Source organism: Fusarium falciforme, chromosome 11, assembly GCF_026873545.1.
Source record: "Fusarium falciforme chromosome 11, complete sequence".
In the NCBI taxonomy this organism is placed as follows: domain Eukaryota; kingdom Fungi; phylum Ascomycota; class Sordariomycetes; order Hypocreales; family Nectriaceae; genus Fusarium; species Fusarium falciforme.
The window spans coordinates 2762273-2789354 of record NC_070554.1 but is presented as its reverse complement, the minus strand read 5'-3'; the positions used below and the strand labels follow the sequence as shown (position 1 = coordinate 2789354).

General features: G+C 43.3%; 5 protein-coding genes across 5 annotated transcripts; 2 read left to right on the top strand and 3 right to left on the bottom strand.

Annotated features, from left to right (window-relative positions):
• Nucleotides 1–1019: 1019 nt before the first annotated feature.
• Nucleotides 1020–5531, bottom strand: NCS54_01375800 (Hypothetical protein; the record flags this gene model as incomplete). Its single annotated transcript, XM_053158931.1, has 1 exon — nt 1020–5531. The coding sequence occupies one exon, from the start codon at nt 5529–5531 to the stop codon at nt 1020–1022; it is 4512 nt and encodes a 1503-aa protein (XP_053014906.1).
• Nucleotides 5532–18436: 12905 nt separating this feature from the next.
• Nucleotides 18437–19376, bottom strand: NCS54_01375700 (Hypothetical protein; the record flags this gene model as incomplete). The annotated part of the gene is made up of 3 exons (XM_053158930.1): nt 18437–18701; nt 18768–19123; nt 19236–19376. The coding sequence occupies 3 exons, from the start codon at nt 19374–19376 to the stop codon at nt 18437–18439; spliced, it is 762 nt and encodes a 253-aa protein (XP_053014905.1).
• A 1035-nt stretch (nt 19377–20411) lies between these two features.
• Nucleotides 20412–21287, bottom strand: NCS54_01375600 (Hypothetical protein; the record flags this gene model as incomplete). The annotated part of the gene is made up of 1 exon (XM_053158929.1): nt 20412–21287. The coding sequence occupies one exon, from the start codon at nt 21285–21287 to the stop codon at nt 20412–20414; it is 876 nt and encodes a 291-aa protein (XP_053014904.1).
• Nucleotides 21288–23178: 1891 nt separating this feature from the next.
• Nucleotides 23179–24907, top strand: NCS54_01375500 (Hypothetical protein; the record flags this gene model as incomplete). The annotated part of the gene is made up of 2 exons (XM_053158928.1): nt 23179–23243; nt 23890–24907. 2 exons carry the CDS (start codon nt 23179–23181, stop codon nt 24905–24907), a joined length of 1083 nt encoding a protein of 360 aa, XP_053014903.1.
• A 1344-nt stretch (nt 24908–26251) lies between these two features.
• On the top strand, nt 26252–27072 carry NCS54_01375400 (Haloacid dehalogenase-like hydrolase; the record flags this gene model as incomplete). Its single annotated transcript, XM_053158927.1, has 3 exons — nt 26252–26367; nt 26422–26531; nt 26585–27072. The coding sequence occupies 3 exons, from the start codon at nt 26252–26254 to the stop codon at nt 27070–27072; spliced, it is 714 nt and encodes a 237-aa protein (XP_053014902.1).
• Nucleotides 27073–27082: the final 10 nt, after the last annotated feature.

The window sequence follows — 27082 nt, the reverse complement described above, 5'->3', positions numbered from 1 at the left end:
AATACTTCCTAGGGGCTACCCTAGGGTTAGGCCTAAGTTGGGGGTTTTTTTTTTTTTCCTTTCTTAACTAACCCCTTAAAGCCAACTTTTCTAATTACTTCCTAGCTTAAAGCAAAACTAAGGGTTAGGGTTATATACTTTTCCTTAATTTCTCTCATTTTTAACCCTAGGGTTAGGGTTATATACTCTTCCTTATTTTTCTTTTCTTTTATTCTCCGGCTAGGCCTATATACTTCCCCTTTTTTTCTTACCTTAAGGTTAGGGTTATATATATATATATCTTCTATTATCCTAGGGTTATCCTAAGAAGATTTCTTTTTTATTATTAAGACTTTTTATCTTTTTTTCCTTTCTTTTATTTAAATATCTAATACTATTTTACTAATAATAACTAACCTCTTTTTATATTACCCTCCCTTTATCTTATTCTCCCCTCGGTAGTTGCCATTATGGCTGCCTGCTGTGCCGCGTTGACCTGGTCACCTTGCCGTCGTCTTCGTGATACCCTCATGTGCCAGCCCCATCTCGACCTTAGTAACTTTGAGAGCGAAAAGGCGCTTCAGCTTAGTGGTCAGAGCGATCCCTCTGACTAAGGGACAGACCCGGGTTCGAGTCTCGGAAGCGTCTAGCCAGCCTCAAAGAGCTTTTTTTGCTGATTAGAATGATATTATTTTTGCCTACCCTGGACTACTATATCTTTCTCTTTTTCGTCTTTCTTCTACTTCTTTTATTTTTACCTCCTCTTATATTATTTATACCATCTCCTATAAGCATTCTAATTATATAGTTAAAGCCAGCTATTATCACCAAGTCCTATTCGTATGTATAGTTACCGTTAAGTATTATGTGGGTAGTATACCTACTGTGGGAGCCCCCCCCTCTCTCTCTCTCTCTCTCTCTCATATACTCCTTTGTTTTTTTATTTTTATTTTCCCTTCCTATTATTGCCTATCACATCACATTATATATCATTATATATAACTAGTCAAACGTATTACACTATGCGTAAAACATAGTAATTAACTAAGCTCTTGAGTTTGTCTCCACTTGAGCACTAGATCAAAGACGGCCATAGCATTGGTCATCTCTCGCCCGCATACCAACTTGCTATGCTTACGGCCCAGCCAGTCAGCATAGTCATCCCGACCTTTGAAGTCTCGACCGGCAGCCTCCTGGACTTGCGACCATATATCTGCCTCCGTCACGGCGGCCAACGCCATAGGGACTACAGCATGCTTCCACCGACATGATGCTCCTTTGGTCTCGTAACCGTCCCGACAGAGCTCCTGCGATACGTGACAGTAGAAGCAGCTCAAGAAACGTGCCTGTGGATCCTTCTTGTAGTTGACCAGACCCTGAAAGATCATGCAGCTGGAGAAGGACAGATCCTTCTCTGCTGTGGCACCACAGGTACCCCACTGGTGCCCGGCCTCCTTGACGCCATCGAACATCCAGCAGATGCGGCAGCCCATCTTGCCAAGCTCCTCTATCTCCTCCAAGGCGGCCTCGAAACGTTCTAGAGCGAGGGCATCGCGCCTGCCGCGGGCATGTGATGCTATGATACCCTGCGAGGATAGCTCACTCTTCCACAACAGCTCATCGCGGCGGCAATTATCGCATCGGACGGCATCGAGATCTCCACAGTCCCGTAGGTCACCGTCCAAGCATTGGCCAAGGAGGCGGCGACGGCAACCTTGTGTCCGGATCAGACTGCGTACCTCGCGCGTGCTCAAGTCTAGGTAGCTGTCGCGGATATGGTCCTCAACCGGCCAGTCCTTCTCCTCGACGACTATCTCTGCGGTGACGGGCTCCCCAGCTCGCCCGCCCCGCCCCGCCTCCTGGGCGTAGTCGATGATGCTGAATGGGGCCTCGAGATGGATGACATGGACGATGCCTGCAACATCAAGGCCCGTGCCTAGAGCCGCGGTAGCCACGATGTAGGGTGTTTCGCCGTTGACCCATGCCTGGAAGCCCTGCTCGCGCTGGGCAAGGAACTGCGCATCGCTATCATCGCGCTGAGCGTGATAGTAATGGCAACCAAGCTGCCGGGCAAGCGCTCTACACTTCGCGTGGCTGGTGCAGTATATGACCCCCTTCTCCCCCGGTGCTAGACGTGGGAGCCGGGCGTCCACCAGCCTCTTCACCTCCATGACGCCCCGTCCGTTACGGACGCGAAGGACGGAGTACCGCACGTTCAGCCGATGGCTCGAAGCCCGTATGTAGAGCGGAGCCTGGAGCTGCATGGCTTCTTCGAAGTCGCGTTGACGGAGCGGCGGCAGGGTCCCAGTGAGGAATACGAAGGGACACCCCAAGCTCCGCAGGAGAACGAGGCACCGGAGCTTCGCGCGGTAGGTTTCGGCGGCAGTGAATGACAGATGGCACTCGTCAATGACCACTCGGTCCAGCCTTCCCCTGACACTCAGATCAGCGGCCCACTGCAGGAAGTCATCGGTGACAGCCGCCTCGGCCGAGACCAGCGTAACCCTGGGCCAAGATTCACGCGCCTCGGGCCAGGACTTGCAGTCTAGGCCGGCATCGACGCAGCGTGTGACTAGCTGCCTCTTCAACTCGGCGAACGGAGCCACCACGATGGTCACGCCTGCACCTGCCAGCATAGCCGGGACCATGAAGACCAAGCTCTTCCCGCCGCCCGTTGGCAGCACGGCAACCAGCGGGCTCTGCTTCGCCGCGGCCAACCTGACGGCCTCTTCTTGCTGGGGTGACCGAAACTGGGCAGCGTCATCACGCAGGACAGCCCGGAGTGCCCGCAGGATCATGTCGTCCTTCTTCTTGTCCCCCACTGCTGCTGTCATACCTGCCCTTAGCTTCTCGAGCGAGGCGATCTTGGCCCGCTTCCGGGGAGGGTGGCACTTCTTCTCCTCGCCGCCAGACTCGGCCGCACCCTTGCGCTTCGAGGACGAAGTTGACGGCGGCGGCTCCAAGGCCGATTGCTGCTGCGCGTCGCAGCCGAGGAACTTGTGCCAACGACGGCTCACCTGCCCGAATATGTCCAGAGACTCGGCCGTCAAGCGCTTCAGCACATCGATCGTGACACCGTAGTTGGCGGCTGTCTGGCCGGTGTGACAGGCAGCCAGATCGTCCGGCGCCTCGTACTGCTCCGACTCGTCATCGTCGTCGCCGTCCTCAAAGTCTGCCCGAGCGGCCCCCCGGTCGCGAGCGTGCTTCTTGCTGATGGCGATGGCGATGTGGCGCCAGTCTTGGAGCGTGATCCTGCGGCCGATATAGTGGGAGGTCCACTTCCCCATGGCCCCAGACATACGACTGCTCTCCCATGGCCCCGTCTCGTTATGCCAGATGAAGTCGCTCGGCGGTGCCATCTTGCCATATAGCTCCCATCTGTCCGCCTCCCAGCGATCCGTCAGCGGTCGGATGTAGACCATGTACATCACGAGCAGCTGCCCGATCCTCTCCGGCAGGAAGCGGGGGATCACCTTCGGCGAGTCGAAGTGGGCCAGAGACTTGTGGTACTGGGTGACGAGCACAACATCGCCGTCGATGACAAAGACGTTGCGGTCCCTGTTGATGCCGTTGACCAGGCGCAGGCCCGTGATCTCTTCCCCTCGGCTGGGCTGGCCGCCGGTGATGTGGGAGAGGAGCAGCAGAAACTCCTCGAACTTCTTCACCAGCTTCAGGTACTTCCTGATGCCCGCCCACTTCCACTCGCCCGCTCGATCTAGGAACTCTGTCTTCCGCGAGCCCATGACGAGGTCCTCGAGCATCTCGACCTCCTTGCCAGCGAGGTCGTTGGTATGGATGAAGGACCGGCCTCGTCTTGTATGGGTGAGGTCATCCTCAATGCCGGCCAGAGGAAGGATGAAACGCTCGTCGTCGCCCTCCTTGAACATCAACTGACCCCACAGCAGGTCCTCGGCGTCTTTCGTCATCCTAGCCACCATGTGACGAATCTTCTCCATCAGGATCGGCTTGCCCATGAAGTACATCATCTCGCCGTCCTTGCTCCAGGACACCATCAGCCGGCTACCAGTCTCCTGCGCGATCTTCCTTCCGTATAACAGCAAGCTGAGCGTATAGCCCATGGGAGAGTATGTCGCCTTGCAAAGCCAGGCGTCTCGAACCTGGGCGAACCGTTGCGCGAGGTCCGTCATCCCGGCCCGCTCCCGGGTGGGTATAGCCCACTCTCCCAGCAGCGCCCGCCCCGTGAAGACGAGTCCCGCAAGCACGTAGGTGAATAGGTGGGCAGGTCGGAGCTGCCCCGTCTCGCCGTCGATTCCCAGCACCCCGACGAAGTGCCACAGCGGGCTCGCAAAAGGGTCCCCGTCGAGCCGCTGCATCCAGAAGTCCGCCAGAATCTGCAATATCTCTTCCTGCAGCCCCTCGCCCGACTGTTCCTCGTCCTGCAGATGCGCCCAGAGCAGCTCGAGGCTGGCCCTCTGTGCAGGCGTGAAGCGAAAGCCGTGTTCGGCAAACAGCGCATCCTCCTCCAGCGACAGCACGTTGAGGCAATAGCATAAGAACCGCTTCACATATACCAGGTAGCGATCCATGCTGGTCTTCTCCTGCAGCGGCCCAAACGGTCGGCTGTGGGCATCGTGAGGGTGGGGGCTGGCCAGGAGCAGGCGGGTCATCAGGGGCATGCTCTTTAACCCGCCGATGCAGCGGTCGAAGAATAGACGATCTAGAGCCGTGGCCATCCGTCGCAGCTCGTCGTCGTCACAGCCGGGCATCCTGCTGCAGGCTTGGATATCCACCAGATTCCTCCCGGCGAAGTGGGCTGACCAGCCGGTCCTCTTCAGCCAGTTCGTCGTCTCGTGCCTCAGGATCCCCTCCTCCATGACCTTCTGCATCTTCTCCTGCTCCTCCTGCTGCAGTGACCACCCTTGGGTGATGTCGGCGATCATCGTCTGATCTTCCGGGTGCGTCTGCTGCCTGTCTGCCATCGTCGCTCTTCTCCCCCTGCCGACCGGCGTCGGAGGATCTCCTGCTGCCGAGACAGCATCATCGTTACCGCTGGTCGAGATTCTTACGCAGAAGTAGTAAATCGCCCTCTTTGGACCTGTAAAGAAGGTTTGCAGATAGACGCCGGTCCAGAGGCCCGCCTGCGCCTTGGCTCCCTTTATGTTGTGCTCGCCGTTGAGGTGAACCCGCAGGCACTTCCAGCTCGGCGTGAGGTGCCTGCAACCCGGCCAGGTGCAAGCGAAGCCCCGGTGAACGACGAGACCCTTGACGGCCCGGGTCGGGTTTGACGCACCGTGCTGGACGAGCTGCTCCAATGCCGGCCCTTGCAGCTGTAGACCCTTATGGCGGTGGATGATATCGCTGCGGGCCCGATGGTCGATGTCTGGGTGACGGTCCCTCAAGTGACCCTCGAGGCTGCAGACCGCATAGCCGTGAAAGGCGCAGATCAACGACCGGTATTCGCCATTATATATAAGCCACCCTTCTCCCGGTTTGGTGGCTTCTGCATGAACACAGCTGGCGGACTCTCCTGTATCTTCTTGCCGCTCCGGTTCGTTGCCGCCGGGCGAGTCTGTGGGACGCCCTCGGGCCATGGCTGCGATCTGGACTATGTCGAGCCCTTCCCTACCTCCCTCTGGTTCCTCCTCTTAGGATACTGTACGTGCAGTCCTTGTTTCCCTTCTTTCTTTCTTTTCTTGATAGTCTCTCCCTCGAATGATTGCCGCTTGCTGGGAAACTGCTCGGTCGTCCTTAGTTGCGCTCATTTTATAGACTCATGTCCATATGAAAAGGATATCCCTCGTTCACCCGGTCGGTCGCGAGAAGGCTGGCCTTGGGAGACGCGTTCTGTTGTATTTCCCTCCTTTGCTTGCTTTTTCCTTAACCCTGAAGTTGCCCTTCCCTTTATCCTGATTGGCTGCAGCATGAAATGGTAGTTTGGGACTGGTAGTTTGGCCCCCCTGCCCGCGTCTGGGACCCACCCCCGCGTGTATCCCTGCATGCCCATTCGTCCGTGCCCCTGACCCCGAAATGGTAGTTTGGCCCAAACTACCACTGGCCTCCCGGTTAGGTAAAGCTAAGTCCCTTTATATCTATACCTCTCTTAGGCTCTTAGTTCTACTACTAGACTATCTAGTAGCTATTTATTTTTAAAACCCTTAGTAACTAAATCTAATAGTTTTATAAATAAAAATCCTCTTAATCTCCTTATAAGATAGTAAAATCCTTTAATATTATTAGAAATTATATTAGTAGATATTATGCCTAACCTATCCTTTAACTTAATAATTACCTGTAATTATACTAATAGCTATTTATTCTTACTTTATATCTCTTTTTTAAATATCTATTAGGTCCCCGCTATAATAGTAGAGCTAGTAGGTACTATTTCTATGATCCTAGCGCTAATTACTTTTATATTAAAGGTTACTATCTTACTCTATAATAATATTAAGAGTTTCTACACTTATCCTAAGTAAGTCTATAATCTTCTCGAGGAGCTAAATGCTCTAGAGGGGGTATTAAAAATGCTTATAGAAATAGCTAGCGCTAATACTAATATAAAACTCTTAGCACTCAAGATCCCTTTACAGCGATATAACAAAGCGTATAAGGAGTTTGGTAAAGAGCTAGAAAGGTATTATATATAATCTAGCATAAATTAAACAAGTTTCTGCGACTAGGCTAAAATAAAATATATAGGTAATAATATTAATAGCTTCTAGTAGTAGCTAGCTAGCTATAAATCTATAATTAATATCACTCTAATAAATACAACCCTATAAGTTTTTTATATACTTAATATAATATTATAACAGGCTTCTAATAGTTTTATTAGCTACTTATTATTTATTATAATAAAAGCTCTTAAGGTCTATAAGGAGCTAATTAAGAATATTACTAATAATTTAAAAGCTTATCTTAAGAGTATTAATAAGAAACTTAAGGTAATCTTTAAATGCATTATGCTAACTTTTAATACTAATATAGCTAACTTATAATATATCTAGAGTAAGTAAATTAGTATAAAGAAGGGCCTTTAAATCTATCGCTAGCTTTCTAATTATATTAAGGAGATATAACTAAACTATGCTTAGAGAGATAAGGACTCGCCGGGGCTTATTAATTTTAGCCTTTTACCTAATAGAATTATTAATAAATCTTTATAGGAGTATATAAAAAGCCTTAGGGTTATTACTAAATAACTAAAAGGATATAAATAGGAAGTAATAAACTAGTTAATAGCTAAGTTAAAATTAATAATAACTAGAGAGGATAATATAGATCTTAAAAGACTTTAAAGTAAATTAAAAACTACTTATTAATTAATAAATATCTATTATTAGGTAGATATATGCTTATAATAAAATATTAGTATAATTAAAAACTATGCTACTAGAGATTAGACTATCTAATTCTTAGCCTTAATAAATAAAAAGACTATAAATAAAAAAAATAATAGATTTAGATAGGCCTAGTAGTAAATTAGTAGGCATTTTAATAATAAGATTATATAATAGCTTTCCTAGGATGCCTTTAAACTAATTATATAATATAGCAAGAATAATAAACCCTAAAGTTAGGACTATTCTCTCTTATATCTATAACCTATCCCTAATAATTAAGATATATCTAAGTTTAATAATTATTAAGGAAAAGATTATAAGCTTAGCTCTAAGTCTTATTCTAACTATATAATATAAATTAGCCCTTCTCTAAGCTAAAACCTGCCCTCTGGTTTATCTAAGAGTAGCTAGGCATCGCCTAGGAGGTAATTATATATAGTTTCTAAGGGAACTAGGAGTCTCTTTTTAGTTTTTAATTATTTTTAGGGATTATTTTCTCTTCTTAATAGAATAATTACTAAAGCTAATAACTTTTAATACCTAAAGCATAAAAATAAAAAAATAGGGATAATATAAAATCTAAAGTAATTAAAGAAATATTATATAATAAAAAACTAAAAGTAATATATATAATATGCCCTTAACCTCTATTATTAGTCTAGGTATTATATAGGCCTAGATATTATAAATAATAAATATATAATAATCTACCTTAGCCTAATTATCGCTTTTTTTATTTAAATCCTATAATACTATTCCCTCTTAGCTTTAGCCTTAAACCTAGACCTATATCCCCTCCCCCCTAGCCAGTAGTAAACCACTTATAATTAGCTAGTTAGTCCCTATTAATTAAGCTAATAATTAATTTCTATAGAGGAGGGCCTCTTATATGATTTTATATTAAGATTTAATCCTTAAACCCTAGCGCCTTAGTATTATTACTATGCGAGATAATAGATCTACTAAGTATTACTTTAGCTTTAATAGCTATAGTTATTACCGCTATCTAGTCTAATTACGCACTATATTAAGCTATTTAAAGTCTTAGAAATCACCCGCGGATAGTCTAGCTACTAGAGGGTAAGCTTAAGAGTCTCAAGGGTATCCTCGCCTTTCTTTAGGCCTTCTCTAGAAATAACCTATTAATCCTAATTCCCTTAAAACTCTTACTTACCTAATATACTAGGGCCTATATTAAGTTTTAAGAGCTACTCTCTAAATATACTAAATACTCTAGAGGCTTAATAACCTATAGTTTTAGAGACTAAGCTAAGTTAAGGTATATAAATAGCGATATTAATAGCTTTATATCTATATTATTAGGGTATAAATTAATTATCGCTATTGCCTTTATTAATGCGAATCTATAGGCCTACCCTTTCCTTATGCGATAATTTTATACTAATTATATCCCCTCTTACCCCCCTAGATAAACTAGTACTATTACTCTTTAGGTACTTAATAAATATAAGGATATAATTTAAAATATAATATAAGACCTTAAGGATTATCTTAAAGAGATTAACTTAAAGTTATAATTATTTACTTTATTAATACTTAAGTACCTTCCGCTAGAGCCTATAGATATAGAGCGGCTTAGGAATAAACAAGAGGCTACTAAATAGGGCCTAAAGATTTACGCTAAGGTGCTTAACTATATTATATAATTAAGGCTTTAGCCTATTACTACTAAGGTATCTATAAGTAATATATTACTTAGCCTAAGTATTTAATACTTAATTCGCGCTAATATTATAATACTCTCTGCGCTAAAGGAGTATAGTAATAAGCTTAATAATACCCTTATCTAGCTAAGGGCTTATAGGGATATCTTAGATAATTAACTGCTAGTAAGAGGATAAGTTAAATAACTACTTTAAGAGCCTAGAATACTTTTAGCGCTAAATAGCGATGCCTAGAGGCTTATAGGGGAGTATAAGAGTATAAGGCAATGCCTAAGGATTTGCTTAGGCGTATTTAAAATAGCTTTATCTAGGGCAATATATGTAATAAATAATATTACTATAGCTAAGGAGGGGTAATAGATATTAATTATAATGCTTAGTAAACTATTTAAGGTAAACTATGTTTAAATTAGGGAAGGCATATTATAGGCAGTAGCCTTAATATTAGATAAGATAGTATAAGAATTATTTAAGGCCTATGCGCAGAGGTAGCTTTAAAGTAATGCTATTATTATATATAGCCTTAATAAACCTAATATAAAGATATTACTTCTATCTTAATTACTACTTACCTTAAACAAAGGTTATCTAGACCTAAGCGCTTATTTATATCCTGAGAAGGAAGATATAAGGCTATATTTCCCTTTTAAATACTTACTTTTATCCTCTTATTTACTTCTATCTTAATAATTAATTATATCTTAGTAATAGATAGTTAAGAAAAGCTCCTTAATTAATATATTACTTATCCTCCCTAGGTATTACTAACCCTTATTATTAATTTTTACTCCCTTAAGATATAAAATCTAGGAATTAATTAAGACTAAGAGCTATATTCCTTTTCATTTTATACTAATATCTTCTAAGTAATATTTTAGGTAATATAGCTATTTAATAGGGGGATTTAAAATATTACTTAAAGGAGAGGGGGTTTACTAATAATATAAGAGATCCCCTTAGTATAGAGGAAATAAAGCTTTAGGTTTTTAATTTATCCTAAGCTAAATATAAAAGTCCTAGATAGATTAATATATAAGCCTAGTATAAGTAAAGGATAAAACGCGCATATAAAAGTAATTAATCTAATACTTATTAACTAATAGAGGGGTTATTTTAATTCTTATATAGTAATAACCTCGGTTAGTTATATTAAGAATTATAATTATATACTAGGGAAAACTAAGGTATAAAGTAATAGGATAAGAGGCTAAGAGCCTAGGAGAAGGTATTATTTTGCCTTTTTATTAGCCTAACTCAGCATATAATACTATTTATTATATATAGCCCGCCTACCGCCTTAAAGTTATTATTATTATTATTATGCCTATACTTTTTAACTCTCTTTTCTATAGTTTAAATAGCCTATTAATTCTTATATATTACTCTTAAGCGTCTGCGATATAATAACTATATCGGTAGAGTTATTAGCTACTCTCTTATTGCCCTCCTTAAATACTTCTATAGTCTTTATAACTTATTAGTCTTATTTATTTATGCGGTCTAGCTTATCTCCCCTAAAGAATTTAAGGCAATATTAGTAATTCTCCTTACTTATTTATAACTATACTATTTAAAGTATCTCTAAAGACTTTCTTACTTCTTTATTATCCTCGTCCTGGCCCTTAGCTACGGGAAATAGTGATATCTATTTATATAATATGCTATGACTAGAGATCCTAAAACTATCTAACTGGTTTCTAATATATTACCCTATCTAGAGTTAAGAGTAAGACTTTAATCTAGAGGGTTATTATTACTTGCCTATAATAGCTTATAAAAAAGTTAATCTAACTTATCTAGAGTCCTATCCTAGATATATCTAACTATGCGAAGCTAAGGTAGATAGCTAGCCTTTATAACGGGAAAGATCTAACCCTTCTTAAATAGCTCTATAGCATAGCTAAGCTAGAGGTTATTAAGGCTAATATAATCGCGTATGCTCCTAACTAAGTCTTAGGTAGACTAATAGTAGCGGTAGCTTATATTATTAGCGCTATTTATCTAGCCTCTATTACTAAAATAGTATCTATAAACCTCTAAGAGCGCTTATAAAAGGTTATCCTATATAGAGATATGGCGATCTATATTATTAACCTTCTGTATTGGCATAGATAGCTTAGAAAACCTCGTGGACTTAGCCAAAGGGCTTATATAAATAATAAAAGCCTAAGTAAGGTAGTATTTAAGATTTACTACCTGGCTCTCCTTTATTGTAGTAAAGAGTTTAATATCTAATGGCTATAGGAGGATTTAATGAGTTAATAAGACGATCTGCCTAAGCTACGTATACTATTATATCGCCTTAGTTAACCTAAGCGTTATCTCGATGAGCTTAATACTGCGGCAGGTTATAATGCGAAAAGGGAGAAAAGACTAGCCTCTTTAACGCTTTATAAATATATCTATAGAGCTAGGTAAGAATAGATTATTAAAGAGATCTATTATATTAGTTAACTATAACTTATTTCTAGTAATAAGATAAGGCTAGGTATAATTAATATTACGCTAGTAATTATGGAATAAGTCTAATAGCTCATTATAGCAAAAGGCCAGAGGGTTAGAGTCTAGGTATCTAATTATCGCCTTATCTATAACGTCGGAACCCATCTTTTATTTTATACTCTTTAGAGCCACGCGCTAGATATCCTACTAGAAGAGTTTAATAACTATAAAGTAGAGATATTTAAGCCATAGCCTCCTTGCTACTATGTTCTCATAGACTTAATATTATCTTACCTAGCTCTAGGCTTACTATATCTAAATATAGATGTCGCGAATATCTTTAAGCACTCGCTATTATTGCTTATAGTCCTAATATAAGAGGTTATTATTAACCGCTAATTAATCGCTAATTTTAGAAGCAAACCGCTAGGTATTTTAATTAAACTTCCCTAGAAGCTACTAGCTAAACCCATAGACCTTAGATATCTTACCTAGGCCTAGTCTTTTTTATTATACTTTAATAGCCCGCGGTTCCCCCTCTTAGGGCTATATATACTGCGTTAATATCTCTCTATCTCCCTAGAGTATTAGCTCCTTTATAATAAGGGATAAGTTATAGCTAAATCAAAGTCCGCGGAGTATTATTGCTATAATAATAATCTTAGGTAGCAAGTACTTTAGGCCGGTCTATGCCTTAATATACTTAAATAAGAAGTAATATTAATTAATGCTAGCGCGGAGGAATTTAGTTATTATCTGAGAAGGAATAGTAAAGAAAGGGTAGTGAGTTGGGGGAAATGGGTGCTAAGCCGTTTTGGGCCATTGGGCAATTTCTTGTACGTAGAAAAGGAGTCAGAGGCCTTAGACCTTCGACCATCATTATCTTCTTCACCAATCAGGTCGAGAAAGGGGAGCTTTGGGGCTCTCTTTTCTGGCGTGATTATTATTACTATCAATTGATCAGTTGCCCTTATTATTTTCTATGATATTGAGATCACGGAAAAGTGTGTGAAATCCCTCTTCGAAAAGTCACTGAAAGAAAGACGCATCAGAAGATTTTTGGCTGTGTGGTTGGTGTGTTCTGTTTTCTCCAACAAAGTAGTCTTCTATATTATTTTTTAATGCCTCTTTTAGCTAAGCTAGAGCTAGAGCTAGAGCTAATAAGATTAGATTTATAATATGCCATAAGAGGGCTAGCAATACTTAGTCCTCTGCCTAGATGCTATATATAAATTAGTGCTATATTAGTTTAAGCGCTAACTATATTATATTATTATTTATTTTATCTTAATTAACCGCGGGAAAATTATAATAAATATAAAGTTTACTAAGCCTATATATATATTACACCTGGGATTAGTATATATATGCTCCCTACGTAGAGTTATGCTAATTAAGGAGATATAATAGGTCTAGGGCTATGCTCTTAGTATAATAGTTCTAGAAAGGGTATTACTTAGTAGCATTAAATAGGACCTTAATAAGGTTATAAAACTAACTATAGATAAGGCCTTTTTAAAGCTCTTAGCTTCCTAGCCCGGGAGTAATCATTATATCTCTAGCATCGCGGAGGGTTATAAATAGGTAGGTAGTCTAGCGAATAGGTAGGCTATGGCGCTTACTTAACTTACCCTGATTAGCGCCCTCTTCCCGCCTATTAAGATAATTCTAAAGCTAACTCTATTATAGCTAATAATACTAGAGTCTATCTAGATAGCATTAGCGCTATAGAAATATATGCCTACGCGGCCCTGTCTCGGTAAGTATTAGCTAGCGCCTAATATTAATATATATCGCCTATGGGTTAATATAGGTCTTATTGACTATAGAGTCCTAGTAATAATACTACTCTTTAAGCATTAACTCAAGCATAGGCTATATTTATATTAGCTTAGTATTCTTAGTAGCTATATAGAGCCGCAGGCTAGCATACTTATAGAAGGGAGTAGCCCTTGCTTAGATTTCTTCTTAGAAAGTAGTAAGATATTAAGACTATAGTGTAATATAAAAGTACTTATAGTGTGGCCCTAATAGGTTACCTAATGCCTCTTACCTCTTTATGCCTATAAATCCCCTTAGCTCCTCTTTTATATTTACCTCCTCTTTCTTAATTATTACTTTAGCTATTAATACTTCCTAGGGTATACTTAAGTCTAATAAGGCGATAGCATAGGTTTTAGGGATATACTAGAGTATATTATTATTACTAATAATAGCTTATATAGCGGGTAGTATTACTTCCTTATATTAATATATAAATCTTTCCCTCGGGATATAAGTCTATATATAAGGGTTAGAGAGCTAGCTGCGGAATAGGGCAGGGAAGAATACCTAGATATAAGTATCTACTAGGCTAATAATATGCCTAAGGTAGTAATTTAGGATATTATAAAGAGGCTATATTATCGCGGTATTACTATCTAGACTACTAGGAGAAGGGATTTCTATACTAAGATAGATATTATTAATATAATTAAAAGTAATATATAATTAAGTATACTATTAGAACCCTAGCCTAGTAATACTAAGGGATATTAGGAAGCTATAAAGATTATTAATATTATATAATAATAAGATTAAGTTATACTCTAGTCCTTATAACTAGTAATAATAGGAATACATATATAGATAAGGCAGGTTAGACTTATCTACTATTAAGCCTTTTATCACTACCTTATAGGCACTGCTATACCGGGTAGGACTATTTTCTAAATAAATCTCCCGAGGCCTAGGATATAATAGATCTTATGCTAGATTAAGGACTAATAAGAGATAAGTCTTATTTATATTACTATCTAATAGGGTCTTACCCTCTAGCTACCTTGCGATATTAAGGAGTAAGGAATAGGTTAATAAAGCCTCTTATTCCTTAGTTACCTTTTCTATCTAAGCATAGTAGTCATCTTTATATTACTAAGAAGTACATCTTATCGCGCTATTCCACTCTTAGAATAATAGCATAGCAAGGTTAGCTAGTTCTACGGTTCTATTAGTAATACTATTAGCCACAGTCTTAAGCCTTCTGCATTACAGTGTTATATTAGCTTACCTATTAGCCGCGGCATTAAATAATACTACGCTAAGGTATTATAAAATAACCTCAATTTAATATAATATAGCATTAACCTCTCGTAGATCTAAGTTATATATTCTAGATAAGTATAGCTCTTACTGCGTCTAGTTAAGCTAATTAAATAATAAGATCTTATCCTCGCCCTAGCTAATAACTAAATTATCCTCTATAGCTAAGAAGCACTAAGTATACTCTATAACTATAAGCCTATAGGTCTACTTATATATTTATTAAGTTATTAGTATATTATAAATCGACGCTAGTATAGAGCCTTAATAATCTACCATAGTATTATAGACCTCTTAGAGCACTAAATAGCAAGAGTTATTAGGATAAAGGGAATTAAAGATAAGGAAAGATAATTAGGCTCGCTAGTAAATAGTAAGAAACTAATAATTAATTATATTATTAATACCTAGATAAAAAATAAGTATAATTATATTATTATGCTAGCGTATATCTTTAATCTTAGCTAGGCTTAGCTAAATAGCGCTATATTCGCCGAGCTAGATAATCTATATAAGCATAATAATATTCTAGCGGCTACTTAGCTTAATAGCAAGCTAAATGCCACAGAGGATATTATTAGTAATAAGGTAGTCCTATTATTTAAGCTAGCAATAAAGATTCTAGGTATAAAGCCTATAGTAACTCTATTTAACTCTAAAATCTCTCAGCGCTTAATAAGAATAGTCAATAAAGTCTTAATACTCCTATATAAATATCTTAATACTAATAGCCGATAATAAGAGAAACCTATCTTAGTTATAGGTATTAGCCTTTATTAACCTAGGTAAGCCCTATAGCGTATAAGGGGAAGGCCATAGCTAGGTATATAGGGTATTCTTTTGCTCCCGGGGGGTTAATTAATTCCTTAACTAGCATAGCTATTACGGCGTTTTAGTCTACGGCCTATCAGAGGTATAAGAGGCGCTAATAAAAGTAGTAAATTAAGGGCTCTATCCCGCTGGGTTATTTAGTAATCTTATTATGCTTAAGGATTATAGTAAGTTAATTACGTCTAATAAACCAGGTTAATATATAAATCCTACTAATAATAAAATATAAGACCCTCGCTAGATCCTTCTTACCTCTTACTATCTCCTAATCTAGCGTAATAAGTAGTTATTAGACTATATTAACTAAGGTCTATAATTCTTTATCCTAAGCGTCGAATTATAATAGGCTAATTTGGCCTTTAATAAGTATTGCGTTAGCCACGTCGTATCCTTTTAAGATAAGCTTAAGCTAGGCCTAAGAGTCTTTAAAAAGCGGGTAGTATTCTAGCGAATTAGCCAGGGTTAGATAGTTAATCTATGAGTTTTCCTCGTGGTATTAGACTAGTGGGTTACCTAGTGCTACTATTAGGCCTACTTTAGTCTTACTTAGCTTATTATAGTTAGGGTTATAAGTAGACTTAGCTAGTAATAGAACTTTAAACGGTATAGGGATCTAGAGATATAGCTCTAAGTAGAGGCTAATAACTAGATCTATTATTAATAATATAGCGGGTAAATAAGGTTAATAATAATAATAATAATATATAAATCTCGCTTTATGGGACTTAATTAGCGCGCGGTGGGGGGTAATAGCTTATTAGTGTTATTATTAGTAGTATTATTGCGATCGTGCATGCTATAGTATATATTCCCGGGCTACTCGCTCCTCCTTAGACACTGCTTTTTTAGGTTAACTATAACATCTCGGGACTAATTAAGATATTATCTTGCTTAATCTTAACCTATAATTACTTTAAAAAAGGGATTTATAATACTAAGAGACGCAGAATATATACCCTGGCCAGACTTATAGATTATATAACTAAAGAAAAAGCAAAAAACCATAGCTTCCTTTTAGGATGCCTATATTTAATAGCATTTAGCATTATATTTTATCTTTATATATTCTCGCTTAAAGTTATTAAATATAGAATTTCTTTTCTCTTTCCTTTAAGTTTCCTTCTATAAAATAAGTAATCTTAGAAATATATTATATTAACCTAGTTATTATATCTAAAATTAACTATTATTATCATTATAATAACCCTAAGTATTAACTTAGCCACCTATTAGAAAACACTTTTACTATAGGTTCTATAAAAAATACTACTCCTAGGAGCTTTATAGCTTAATAGAGATACTCCCTACGCAAAATAATCCTAAGAGTCTATTCTTCTATAATTTAACTTAGGACCTAATAATAAAGTTTTAACTAGCTATAAGGTAATAATAATATCCCAGAGGGGGTTAAAATTATAGTAAAATAAAAAAATAAAATAAATAGTTCTATATATAAAATATATAAAATATAGAATAGCTCTAACTTATTAATAATAGCTACTTAGCTGCTAAGTTCCTCTATCTTAGCGCTATACCTAATTAAATTAATTATAAGCTAAGACTTTTAAAGTAGAACTGCGCTATACCTAATTAAATTAATTATAAGCTAAGACTTTAATATAGGCTATCCTCTTATCTAACCTATTTCCTCTCCCTATTCTTTAAAATTCCATAACTAATTCTATAAAATAGGTAGCTAACCCGGGAAATATTTTATTATTATAAAATAATTCTCTTTAAATATTAATGCTAGCTTAGTACCATTTTCTAAGAAAAATATACCCCGAACTACCGCGTGAACCCTAACCCCTATATTCCCATATAATAGATTTCCCCGACGATGATGTTGTTTTTAGCGCTTCATACCATATTTGGGCTCTTGGCTGTGTGTACTTGGAGTTCCTTACATGGTGGTTTGGCGGTTGGCACTACGTTGACGAGTTTACGCAGGGGCGGCTTGACTCAGACCTTGTTCTGTATGGTAAGAGATCAGACCATCTCAGAAGCGATGTATTCTTCTCCATCACAAAAGGGGGACCGGAGAGCAAGAGGCTCATGTCAAAACAAAGGTAACAGAGGTCAGCATCCTTCCAAATCCGTGTATATGCCTGAAGGCCTACGTTACTCTAACAATACATGGCTGTGGCAGTTCATGGAGGGGTTGCATAAACACCAAGACTCCAATGATTTTGTTCGCGAATTTCTCGACTTGATTAAGACGAGGATGCTGATTGTTATGTCCTAGTTGGAGGAGAATGGAAGCTCCGGCACTGGTAGGCGGAGTTCAAAGAACGTAGCTGGGGATCTTAGTGAGATGCACGAAAAATACTTCCCTAAGAAATAATATCAAGGCCAGGATTTATGGCTTTAATGTTGCCAGAGTAGTTGCACCGCGAAGAAAGGTGTATCGTTATAGTAGGTATATCTCTGGAGGCAACGCCAGGGCTTCGGGGTAGTGGTACTTGAGCTGTTCCTTAGTTCACCTTGCTAACTCGCCCATGCTGTCTCGCTGGGTCAACGGTGCCGTCTGAAGTCCACTTGATTATGACACGGATGTGAAAGCCGGCGATATCATCTGCCTGGGGGGCGTATAGTCTGACCGGCTCGCCATTGGCATCCAGCTCGTGGTGTACTTTATGGTCAGTGATAAGTCACTTAATGGTATGTTTAAAACGTATTTCAAATATTTCTTCTGTAGCATGACATGGCTGGTCTCTACTTATGCTTACAAAACAAGGGGCTGTCCGTTACATCGTGGCCACTCTCGCAACAGTTGTTGCAGCCATGCCCAGTATTCAACCTGTGCCCATCGGCGCAAGAGCTGCAAAGTACAAATAATCTGGTAAATCCCCTTTGAGCTCGACGTATTTCCGAATGTCTTCTTCTGCCAAATATGGTCTTGTCCCCTTCACGCGTCGTTATAACAAGGTGCCAGTCATGCCCTTGAATGATAATGCCAGGCAGGAAGTCGGGGAGCTCGTAGCCGGCGATGGAACTTGACTCGGGGTCAGTTGCAGCAGCCCCTATCGCTTGTTGTCCTATTCTCGATAGCTCGTCTGATGCACGTTGTCTCAATTCCAAAAGCTTTCGCAGGAATTGCCAATGTGCGGCACTTCACACTTGCATCTGTAGCCTCGGGTTTTCCCAGCCTTCGCCCGTCTTCTTAGTTTCAATGCTTACGGCAATGGGTCTATCAGAAAGGGAATTCAAGTTGGTGTGGTTAAACGCTCCGAGTGGCAAAACGTCCCTGAGGGCGTTGATGACCTGCGGTGCATCCGCATGTTGTTGGTCGCAACTCGGATCGAGGTAGATGCAAAAGTCAACTTTCTTGGTGGCCGAAACAGGAGCATAGTACTCTTTGATCAAAACCGCAGTAGTACTAAAGTCACAAATGAGCAACGTGAAGGCTAACATGGAAATGGGCATCTGCAACAAAAGGACTCACCTCAGCCTAAAATCGACTAGTTGGTCTACTCCGGGCCCTTGCAAAGGCCTCAAGGCTGCTTCGAGAACTCGATGGTAAACTTCAGCATTCCAGTCCGCCTCTGGGCTGCTTCTGCTGTTGCAAAAAGCCGCTTGATGGAGGATCTTGTGGATGGTCTCGGGAGGAGGGGTGCAGCCAAGGTCCTTGCGCTGGTCTGAAAAGTATATATCACTGACGCCCCTTCGCCGAGTCCATTTGAAGTCGCTGTACGTATTGTCATCTAAATGGTTGAGCAGTTCTCGTTGGGAGGTTGGAAGGATGCCGATCCCCGTCGAGACGAGATCGATCTTGTCGAGCAAGTCTTCTAACAAGGACGGCTGGTTGTGAAAGGCGCTCAGCTCTCGCGGGACAACGCCCTTAGCATTTCTCTCGAGCGCGGAAAGTTGTTTTGTTGTCGAGGAATAGCCCGACCTCTCGGAGGCTTCGTACTGCGATTGTGTGGATGGGAGAGAGTAGCTGGACTCGCTCCTTAGAGCCTTGACCTTCCTGCCGGTGCCCGGGGTATTTCTTCAGAGGCATCACCATGGTCATAGTGGTTATCGGGATGACTGCGCTTCCCAGGACTCCCATGGCTACGAGCTAAGGCCATGCTGTGGTGGCTACTATCGTGACTCCGCGACGTCTCGGGGGTCAGAGGGTTTACCCGGCGTCACTTTCGGCAAGGCTGGATGTCGTTGGGCTGATGAGTGGTGGTTGATTCGCAAGTTGGTGCAGTTTCTTGTAGCCAGCCCTTGATCCTCTGGTCAATCGACATTTCCACTGTATCGGGTGGTAGATAGGTCGAATCGTGACGTGCTGCTTGATGCTCTATACTCGCTCGTGTTGATGATTTGAATGAGGTTGTTAGGTCAATAGTGCCGTTGGCGGGGCAGTGACTGATTCGTCAGCACATAGTCTATCTCCCTATTGGATAATTTGGGAGAGCCATGACTTGGGCCAATAAAAACCAACGTTTCAAGGTCCCGGAAGAATAATGTTCCACAGAATCAAGCGAAAAGGCATGCTCTGGCAGCCCTGAACGTTGAAAGGTGCTAAAATGTAGACAAATACTTGAGTTGCCCTAGTTGAGCTGCCGCTTCTCTTCGTCAGCTGCAAACTCTGATTGTGTGTGATGATTACTCTGCCAACTTCGCTCCTGTTTAGCAAGCAAGACTCCCGTTCTCCCCAAGCAAACGCCAAGGATCGTTGAGCCATTGTACGCAGTTCCAGGCACTCCAACTCTCTTCGGCATCCTCATTCAAAAGACTTTCCAACAATTTCTTGGTCTGCTGGTGCTTGATGGTACGCGGCTGAAGTACTCTAGCAAGCCATTCCCTATGTTGGGACTTTGGCCGAGTCGTTGGGTTTTACGTATGCTGCATCAAGTCCCAGCTAGTAAGCATTTCGAGCGCAACCATCTCGGGTTACCAGATGTCAGCGGCACTTTTAGTTGCTAACCCATCTTTCCAAAACTCAGGGCATGAAGATGCTCGACCCGGTGAAGGTCTGCATCTTACTAGGGTTCGTATTTAGTAATTCTCACTCCTATCTCTCTATGCGTCATCCCCAAATAATGCATTGGAAGGCAGATCTACAAGTCAATCAAACAAGTTCTGCTCACTTTCCCTATGCACCGCCGACAGCTTGTTTGGGCTTCACCCAGTACTGGAAACGGAAAAAGTTCAGAAGCGCCATCCCAGTATACGTAACAGGTACATATCTCGCTCCACGCCGAATCCACCACAAGGATAGTTTAGCTGCCCACCGCGAGCTGACGAGCGCCTGGCCCATTCCGGATGAGAACGCCGCCGGAACAATGTGCCGGTATATGAAGTTTTCGTCGTCGTAATAAGCTCGAGCAAATGGAACGAAAGCACGCTTCGAGTCGGTGTAATGGCGCATATCATCCGTCCATGCGCCGTGAAGCTCTGCCTCGCTGCCGATATACCATATCTCCGGGAGTAAAAGAGATCTCGGTTGCTCGCGGACGTGCATGAAAGTGTCAATGATAGCAATGGCGCTTTCACAGTTGGCATTGAACGCGTCGTCAGCCTGCTTTGACCCATGAGCAAGAACGAGGATGTCGGTGTTTCGAAGTTTCTCTCCCAGTCCGCAGTAATCGTTGTAATTCCAGTCACGTCCGAACTGTAACGTCTGGATCGACGTGCCTTTTTCCTGACTGAGTTCTTTCAATAAGGCCTGTCCAAGCGCTCCACGTGCTCCTGTCATGGCGATACGTCGGCCTCGCAATGTTGTAGCTGTGCCAAACAACCAATCTACCAGGCGAACCATTGATCCAAAATAACCTTGAGGGTCTATGTGATGGAGGGCATGGTACTGGGGGCCGACAATAACGGAGTAGGGGTCTTTAGGTAATCGAGTGTATCGGATATGGTTCGAATCGCGCCCTTCGTTCCAAGCGACCACAAATGAGCGGATGATGAGAAATATCAAGACGAGAAGGATATCCTGATTCGCAAGCAGAGGCGTCCTTAGAGCCATGACGCGAGTTAACTGCCAGCTCACCAAACTGCCAATCACCTGACAGAGCAACTCTAGTGGCAGGTGCAGTAGCAGGTTCCAAGTAGAGAAGGCTTCATTGAAGTTCAGTCGTCGGTCAAAATATTGATGGTGGACGACATGGATGCGTGCTAGTCTGCGGAGGATTGGGTTTGAAGATCGACCAGATTGATGGGCTGTCCAGTGAACCAGGTCAAAGACAATAGATCCCACCACAACGTGGATTGCGGACAAGGCAAGACAATACGCCAGCCCCCAGGGGTACAGGCCAGTGAGGTCATTGTGAAAAGAAATCATGATGATATACTGTTTGGCGTGTACTCCCGCTTCGGATTGATTGGATCGTAGAATGATATATATGGGGGGAAAAAGGATTCTTTATAGCAGTAACGTGTCACCAAATATTACACGAGAAGCACAATTAATAATTGTAATTCATATCTGATGACGAATACCTTCTGGATGTGATGACGCATGCCTCTCTTTGTGGGGCTGATAATCTGAACTTGAGGTGATAGTCCAGTTGGACAGCAGAGCAGCCTTGATCCGCTTATGGATCGGTATTGGGACATCCCACTCAGCGAAAAGAACGATACATGGCGATCAAGAATACTCGATGATGTTAATGAAAGGAGGAAATGATCAAATAGTATTTATCATGATGATACCCGAACCCCGTGGTCAGGTTAAATCACCACGAAGAAATGGTTCGAAAGCATTCAACGTAAGGGCTATTTCAGTACCAGGCTTTCAGATGCGGCCGATGTGCTGGATCCCAGAACAACAATACTTTACGTATGATAGCCTGCCAAACCAGGATCCTATGTGGGATGATTGTCCGGCTGGCAGTAACTGCAAGGATCCACGAGGGCTAAACGGGGTGAGCAAATTGGCGCAAAAGGAACTAACTAGAAGCTCCGTTTAGTGTTTCAGTTGTCCGCCTCTTGAGAAGTGCCTTACCGATGTTCAAGTGGGCTGTGCTAAAGTTGCCAGGCGAGGGTAGCTGAACTTTTTTGGATCATGCCAACGTTTTGGCTAGGCTACCACTTCAGCGAGTCCCGGACCTTCAGTCACTGAGGCGTAAGGCGATTCGAGAACCAGACCCCAACTTTCTCGCTAAATCTGGATCCAAGGGAAGAATCCTACGTATGTGGCAGCGTTCTGCGTCGTTAAGTTGGTCTCACTTACACAAGTTAACATATTACGCGACAGTTCATGACCGAATCTCTCACAGAATGTAAGTAGCCCTTCCATACCTATTAACCGAGACCTGCCAGCCAGTGGGTTTAAGGTCTTGACGGGTACGAGGCATTTCTAGTGACGCGAAAAACGTTTCAGGGCCCTTGTAGTGATAAGGCAAGCACACTCCGCTACTAAGAATAGACTGGAGTGCTTACACGCAGAGCCCGTTTCGGAATATTTTATGAGCAGTAAAGTTTCAGGACGACTGGTAGTGGCGACTCCCCAAGAGCGTTAAGTTGGTTAAACATGGAGCACCCCACCCTTCTATGGGGCATTCTGGCCCTTTTGTGGCAGGCCATTCTGCTGCCTCGTCCTTCTTTATCCACCCAACGCACTAGGCCGAAAATATCCCATACCCTTGCTGGCAATCAAGTTAGCGTCCTGTCGCTGCCATTGCTGCTTGATATCGTTGGCCAGTTTTTCTTCGCCCCAGTGTTTTTTTTCGGTCTTTGACTTTGCGTGAATAACCGGTTTCAGCCTTGAAATCGGATATTTGTGGACACTATCAAGCACGCATTTTTCACACTCAAAGTCACGATATAATTTGGACCTCTCGGTCTTTGGCTCGGTCTTCTTCGAATGTCGTTCTTGATTCGCTCCCCTCGCGATAAACCACGTGCCAGCCTTCATTATGAAGAATGGCAAACGAGCCCGTACCAATGTCAGGCAGTCCAAGTTTGGTTGTTTCAAGTGCAAGTAAGGAACATTCACCCATGACAGCCATCAGGTCACACTGACAAAGACGTCCTAGAGAGAGAAGGATCAAGTGTGACGAATTGAAGCCGTCTTGTTATCGCTGTGTAAGGTCCCAACTTGCCTGTCCTGGCTATCCACGTGGAGCACCTCTAGGGCCTCGGTCAGGCACATCTTGCCAATCCGCTGTCTCATCTACGTCTTGCATCAGGCTCAACCCAAGCCAAGCCTCGGGCCGTTTTCACTCTCTCGCATGTGCTATACTCAACCAATGCCCGCGTAGGGGGAAAGGTCGCCTTGAAATAGCCTTTTGGGCATACATTGTCCCCCAGCTCTCTCATGCAATCCCCTCGGTTAGGGCGGCCGCCACTGCATTTGGTGCGTCCTATCATGAATGCGTCTTGAGAAACAACCATTCTCCTTTGGGTTTGGACGCCACGAAACAGTACCTTCAAGCTCTTCGGCTCGTGCAGCTTGATCTTCAAGGCCGACCCCATGGGGATGTTCCCTGCATCATTGCGTGTCTATTGCTCGCCTTCACCGAGATTCTACGACAAAATACCAATAATGCTCTCATTCACCTACACGGCGCTTTTACGCTGATAAAAAGTCGTTTCAGTGAGGAATCAGCTTCTAACTCTGACACTAGCCAGATGCCATTGGTGTTTAAGAAACTTGACCTCCATATCGCGACCTTCTCCTTCGGTAGGTCGCCAGGTCTTCCACTTTCGATCAGCAACTCGCCTGGCATCTTTACTTCAACGCCATTGGATGAGGTGTTCTTTAACATCCTACATTGCTGCTATCACTTTATCTCAACCGCGGTTGAGTATAGATACGTCAACCACCGATTTATCCCACGGGCTTTACTCATCGAGCAAGGCCGCCACCTAGCTACTTTGCGGCAATGGCTTTCCCTATCACAACCACCATCTTCGCCCCTCTCTTCCCACCCCAACGAGAACGAGCACACTCTGGTTCTTCGGGCTCAATGCCTGGCAGCATTCATCTACACTGGAACCATCCTTGAGCCATACGAGGCAGGCTACGATAACTACAGTCACTGCTTCCAAGAAATTCTCATCTTGGCTGAACAAGTCCTCCGCCAATCCGGATACGATAGTCCCAACGATCTTTCTCGGAATGCTTTGGAGCCTTTTACGCCCGAGATGGGCATCATTCATCCTATTTTTCTGACGGGGCTGAAGTACCGGCACCCTTTTTGGCGTCGAAAGGCTATTGACCTCCTGCGACGAAGCGGAAGGGAAGGCCCATGGTGTGGAGCAACGGAAGCCTCGGTTCTCACAACTGTAGTAAAGGCAGAGGAAAGGCTGGTCAATGACCCCCTATGCGGCTCGCTTCCTATTGAAAACTCTTCACTAGATGGAACGTGGAGCATTCCGGAAGGGAAGAGAATTCATACATGTTGGGTGGTTCGCTTCCTGGACCAAAAGCTCCAGCACAACAAGAAGGAGCGCACAAATCAGCAGAGCAGCTATCAGGTTGCCGAGGTTCGATTGACCAAATGCAAAGATATTGGTGGCATGTTGCGAGCGGGGGAATCAGAGACCAGTCAGGATGCATGGCGAGATCCTTCGCACTGGCACTCGTGGATAGAGCATGCGCTAGTACCGGAGACACTGGCTGGGCTCCCCGGTCTCGGATAAAGTATCCACCTGCCGCTCCAATTTTTGCTGTCATGTGGATGTTGACGAGTCCCGCGCAGAAACACCAGCCTAGGGTTAGCTTGATAAGAGCTGATAGCAAAACCCAGTACATACAAATGTAATACTGATGCGACTCACTAGTTACATCAGATTAATCAAGCCAAACATACCTCATGTGCAAGGAGTGATATTGTCTCCGCCCAGTAACTGAATATTAAACCGGCAACCCGCGGGATTACACGTACGCGCCATGCCCCTGCAGACGAGGCGCTTGGGGACACCCTTAAAGGCACCACTCTGCTCGTCTATTCTTAACTCTAAGCCATTTCCAAATAGTCTAAGCCCCGTCCAAAACGATGACCCCGGTCTTTGGGTCTTGGAGCCCACTTAGTCTTAAAGCTTCGCCTCGTCAATTTCAAGCTGATCCACTGGATCGTGTCACAAGGCTCTAAGGACATGTAAAGCTGCAGTAAGCTCGGTCTTGGATTTTGTAGGAAAACTGGTCAAAGCGTTGATATGGATATGATCTGGCCGCAGCTTCTGTGTATAAAGAATCAGCAGCATCGCTTCCAGCTTCACTCTTGCACATCATATTCAGCTCATTCTGCTCATCTTAGCTTCTACAAAGGATGTATCAATCACCACTTTTCTTGGTTCTTATGGCAGCAATCGGCCGCCTGTACCTGGTTGTGAAAGTAACATCGCTGCATTGCCCACCTTTGGCCCCATTCTACCACCACCTAGGCGGCCGAGTTAACATCCTGCCGGACAGTCAGCTATCAACGCACTCATCACGGCTTTACAGGCGGAATTGAGAGACCTTAATTACTCGGCCGATTCTATGGGCGTTTAGTCAATCGACGAAGAATCACCACTACTAGACTTTTATCACACCCCTAAGAATTCCGCCTCCACGGTAAATGCAACCATTCTGTGTAGCTCTTGAGTTCTTCGTCAGTGGTAAGGCGGGCTCTACCGGGCTGAACTGGCGCTGGGCATATGTTAGGCAGGGTCACACTGAGTGTGGAGTGTTCCGAACTGGTCGCTAGGTGGTCCTCTACGTTGGCTTCGGCCAGGGGGGTATTGGTGCAGGCAAGGTCGATTGTATTGCCGTGAGAATTCGTGGGCACGTCGATGGTGTTTAGAAGGCAGAGATCGTTGCCTGCCGCCCATGGCACGACTACTCCCCCGATCTTCTCTTCGGCCAGTTTGCCAGCTGTGGTGCTCAGGGGTCAACATTCAAGGTAAGGTAGGATAGACTATCCAAACGAGCTGGCTTTGACCGCAACCGTGAAACTCGCTCGGGACCACCCTACCCAGTTTCTCCTCTGTTACTCTCTCAGCATGCCTGGTCACCCGGGCTGTGGCACGTCCGTCAAGGTCATGTTTGACGGCCTCCTGATCGACATGGACGGAACCATTGTCGACTCGACCTCAGCTGTGATTAAGAACTGGAAGGTGTAAGCTCTTCTGATTGTCGCTAGCACGTCGCTCGCTGACGACGGGGCAACCAGGATCGCCGAGGAGATCGGTGTGAAGGCTGATGTGATTCTAAGGAGCTCCCATGGCCGTCGGACCATGGACGTCTTTGAGGAAATCGCTCCAGACAAGGCTGACTGGGAACGTGAGAGCGCCAAGGGGCTGTTGCGAGCACTCTTCATCGCTGACGTTAATCAGACATCAAGAGCATAGAAGGCAGACTACCACGCCTGTTCAGTCATGAGGCTGTAGAAATCCAGGGGGCTCGTAGCGTCCTGTCTTCACTTGTCGAGAACGGTGCCTTCTGGACCATCGTCACCGAGGGCACTGTCCCGCTGGTTACGGGGTGGCTAAGCGTTCTGAATCTGCCGCAGCCGGTGCATCTCATCACTGCCGAGTCAGTTGAGCGTGGCAAACCTGATCCCCCCTGCTACCTCCTCGGCCGTGAGCATCTGTGTCTCCGAGAGCCCTTTCATAGGGTCCTTGTGGTTGAAGACAGTCCTGCTGGGATTCGGGCTGGCAAGTTGGCGGGCTGCAAGGTTCTTGGCCTCGTGACGAGCCATACTCTTGAGCAGATAGCTCAGGCCGAGCCCGATTGGATTGTGAAGGATTTGGAGAGCATAAAATTGAAAGAGCAGACTGGAGGCAAAGTGATGATTGAGATTTCGAATGTCCTCTATGTCTAGGGATGATGAG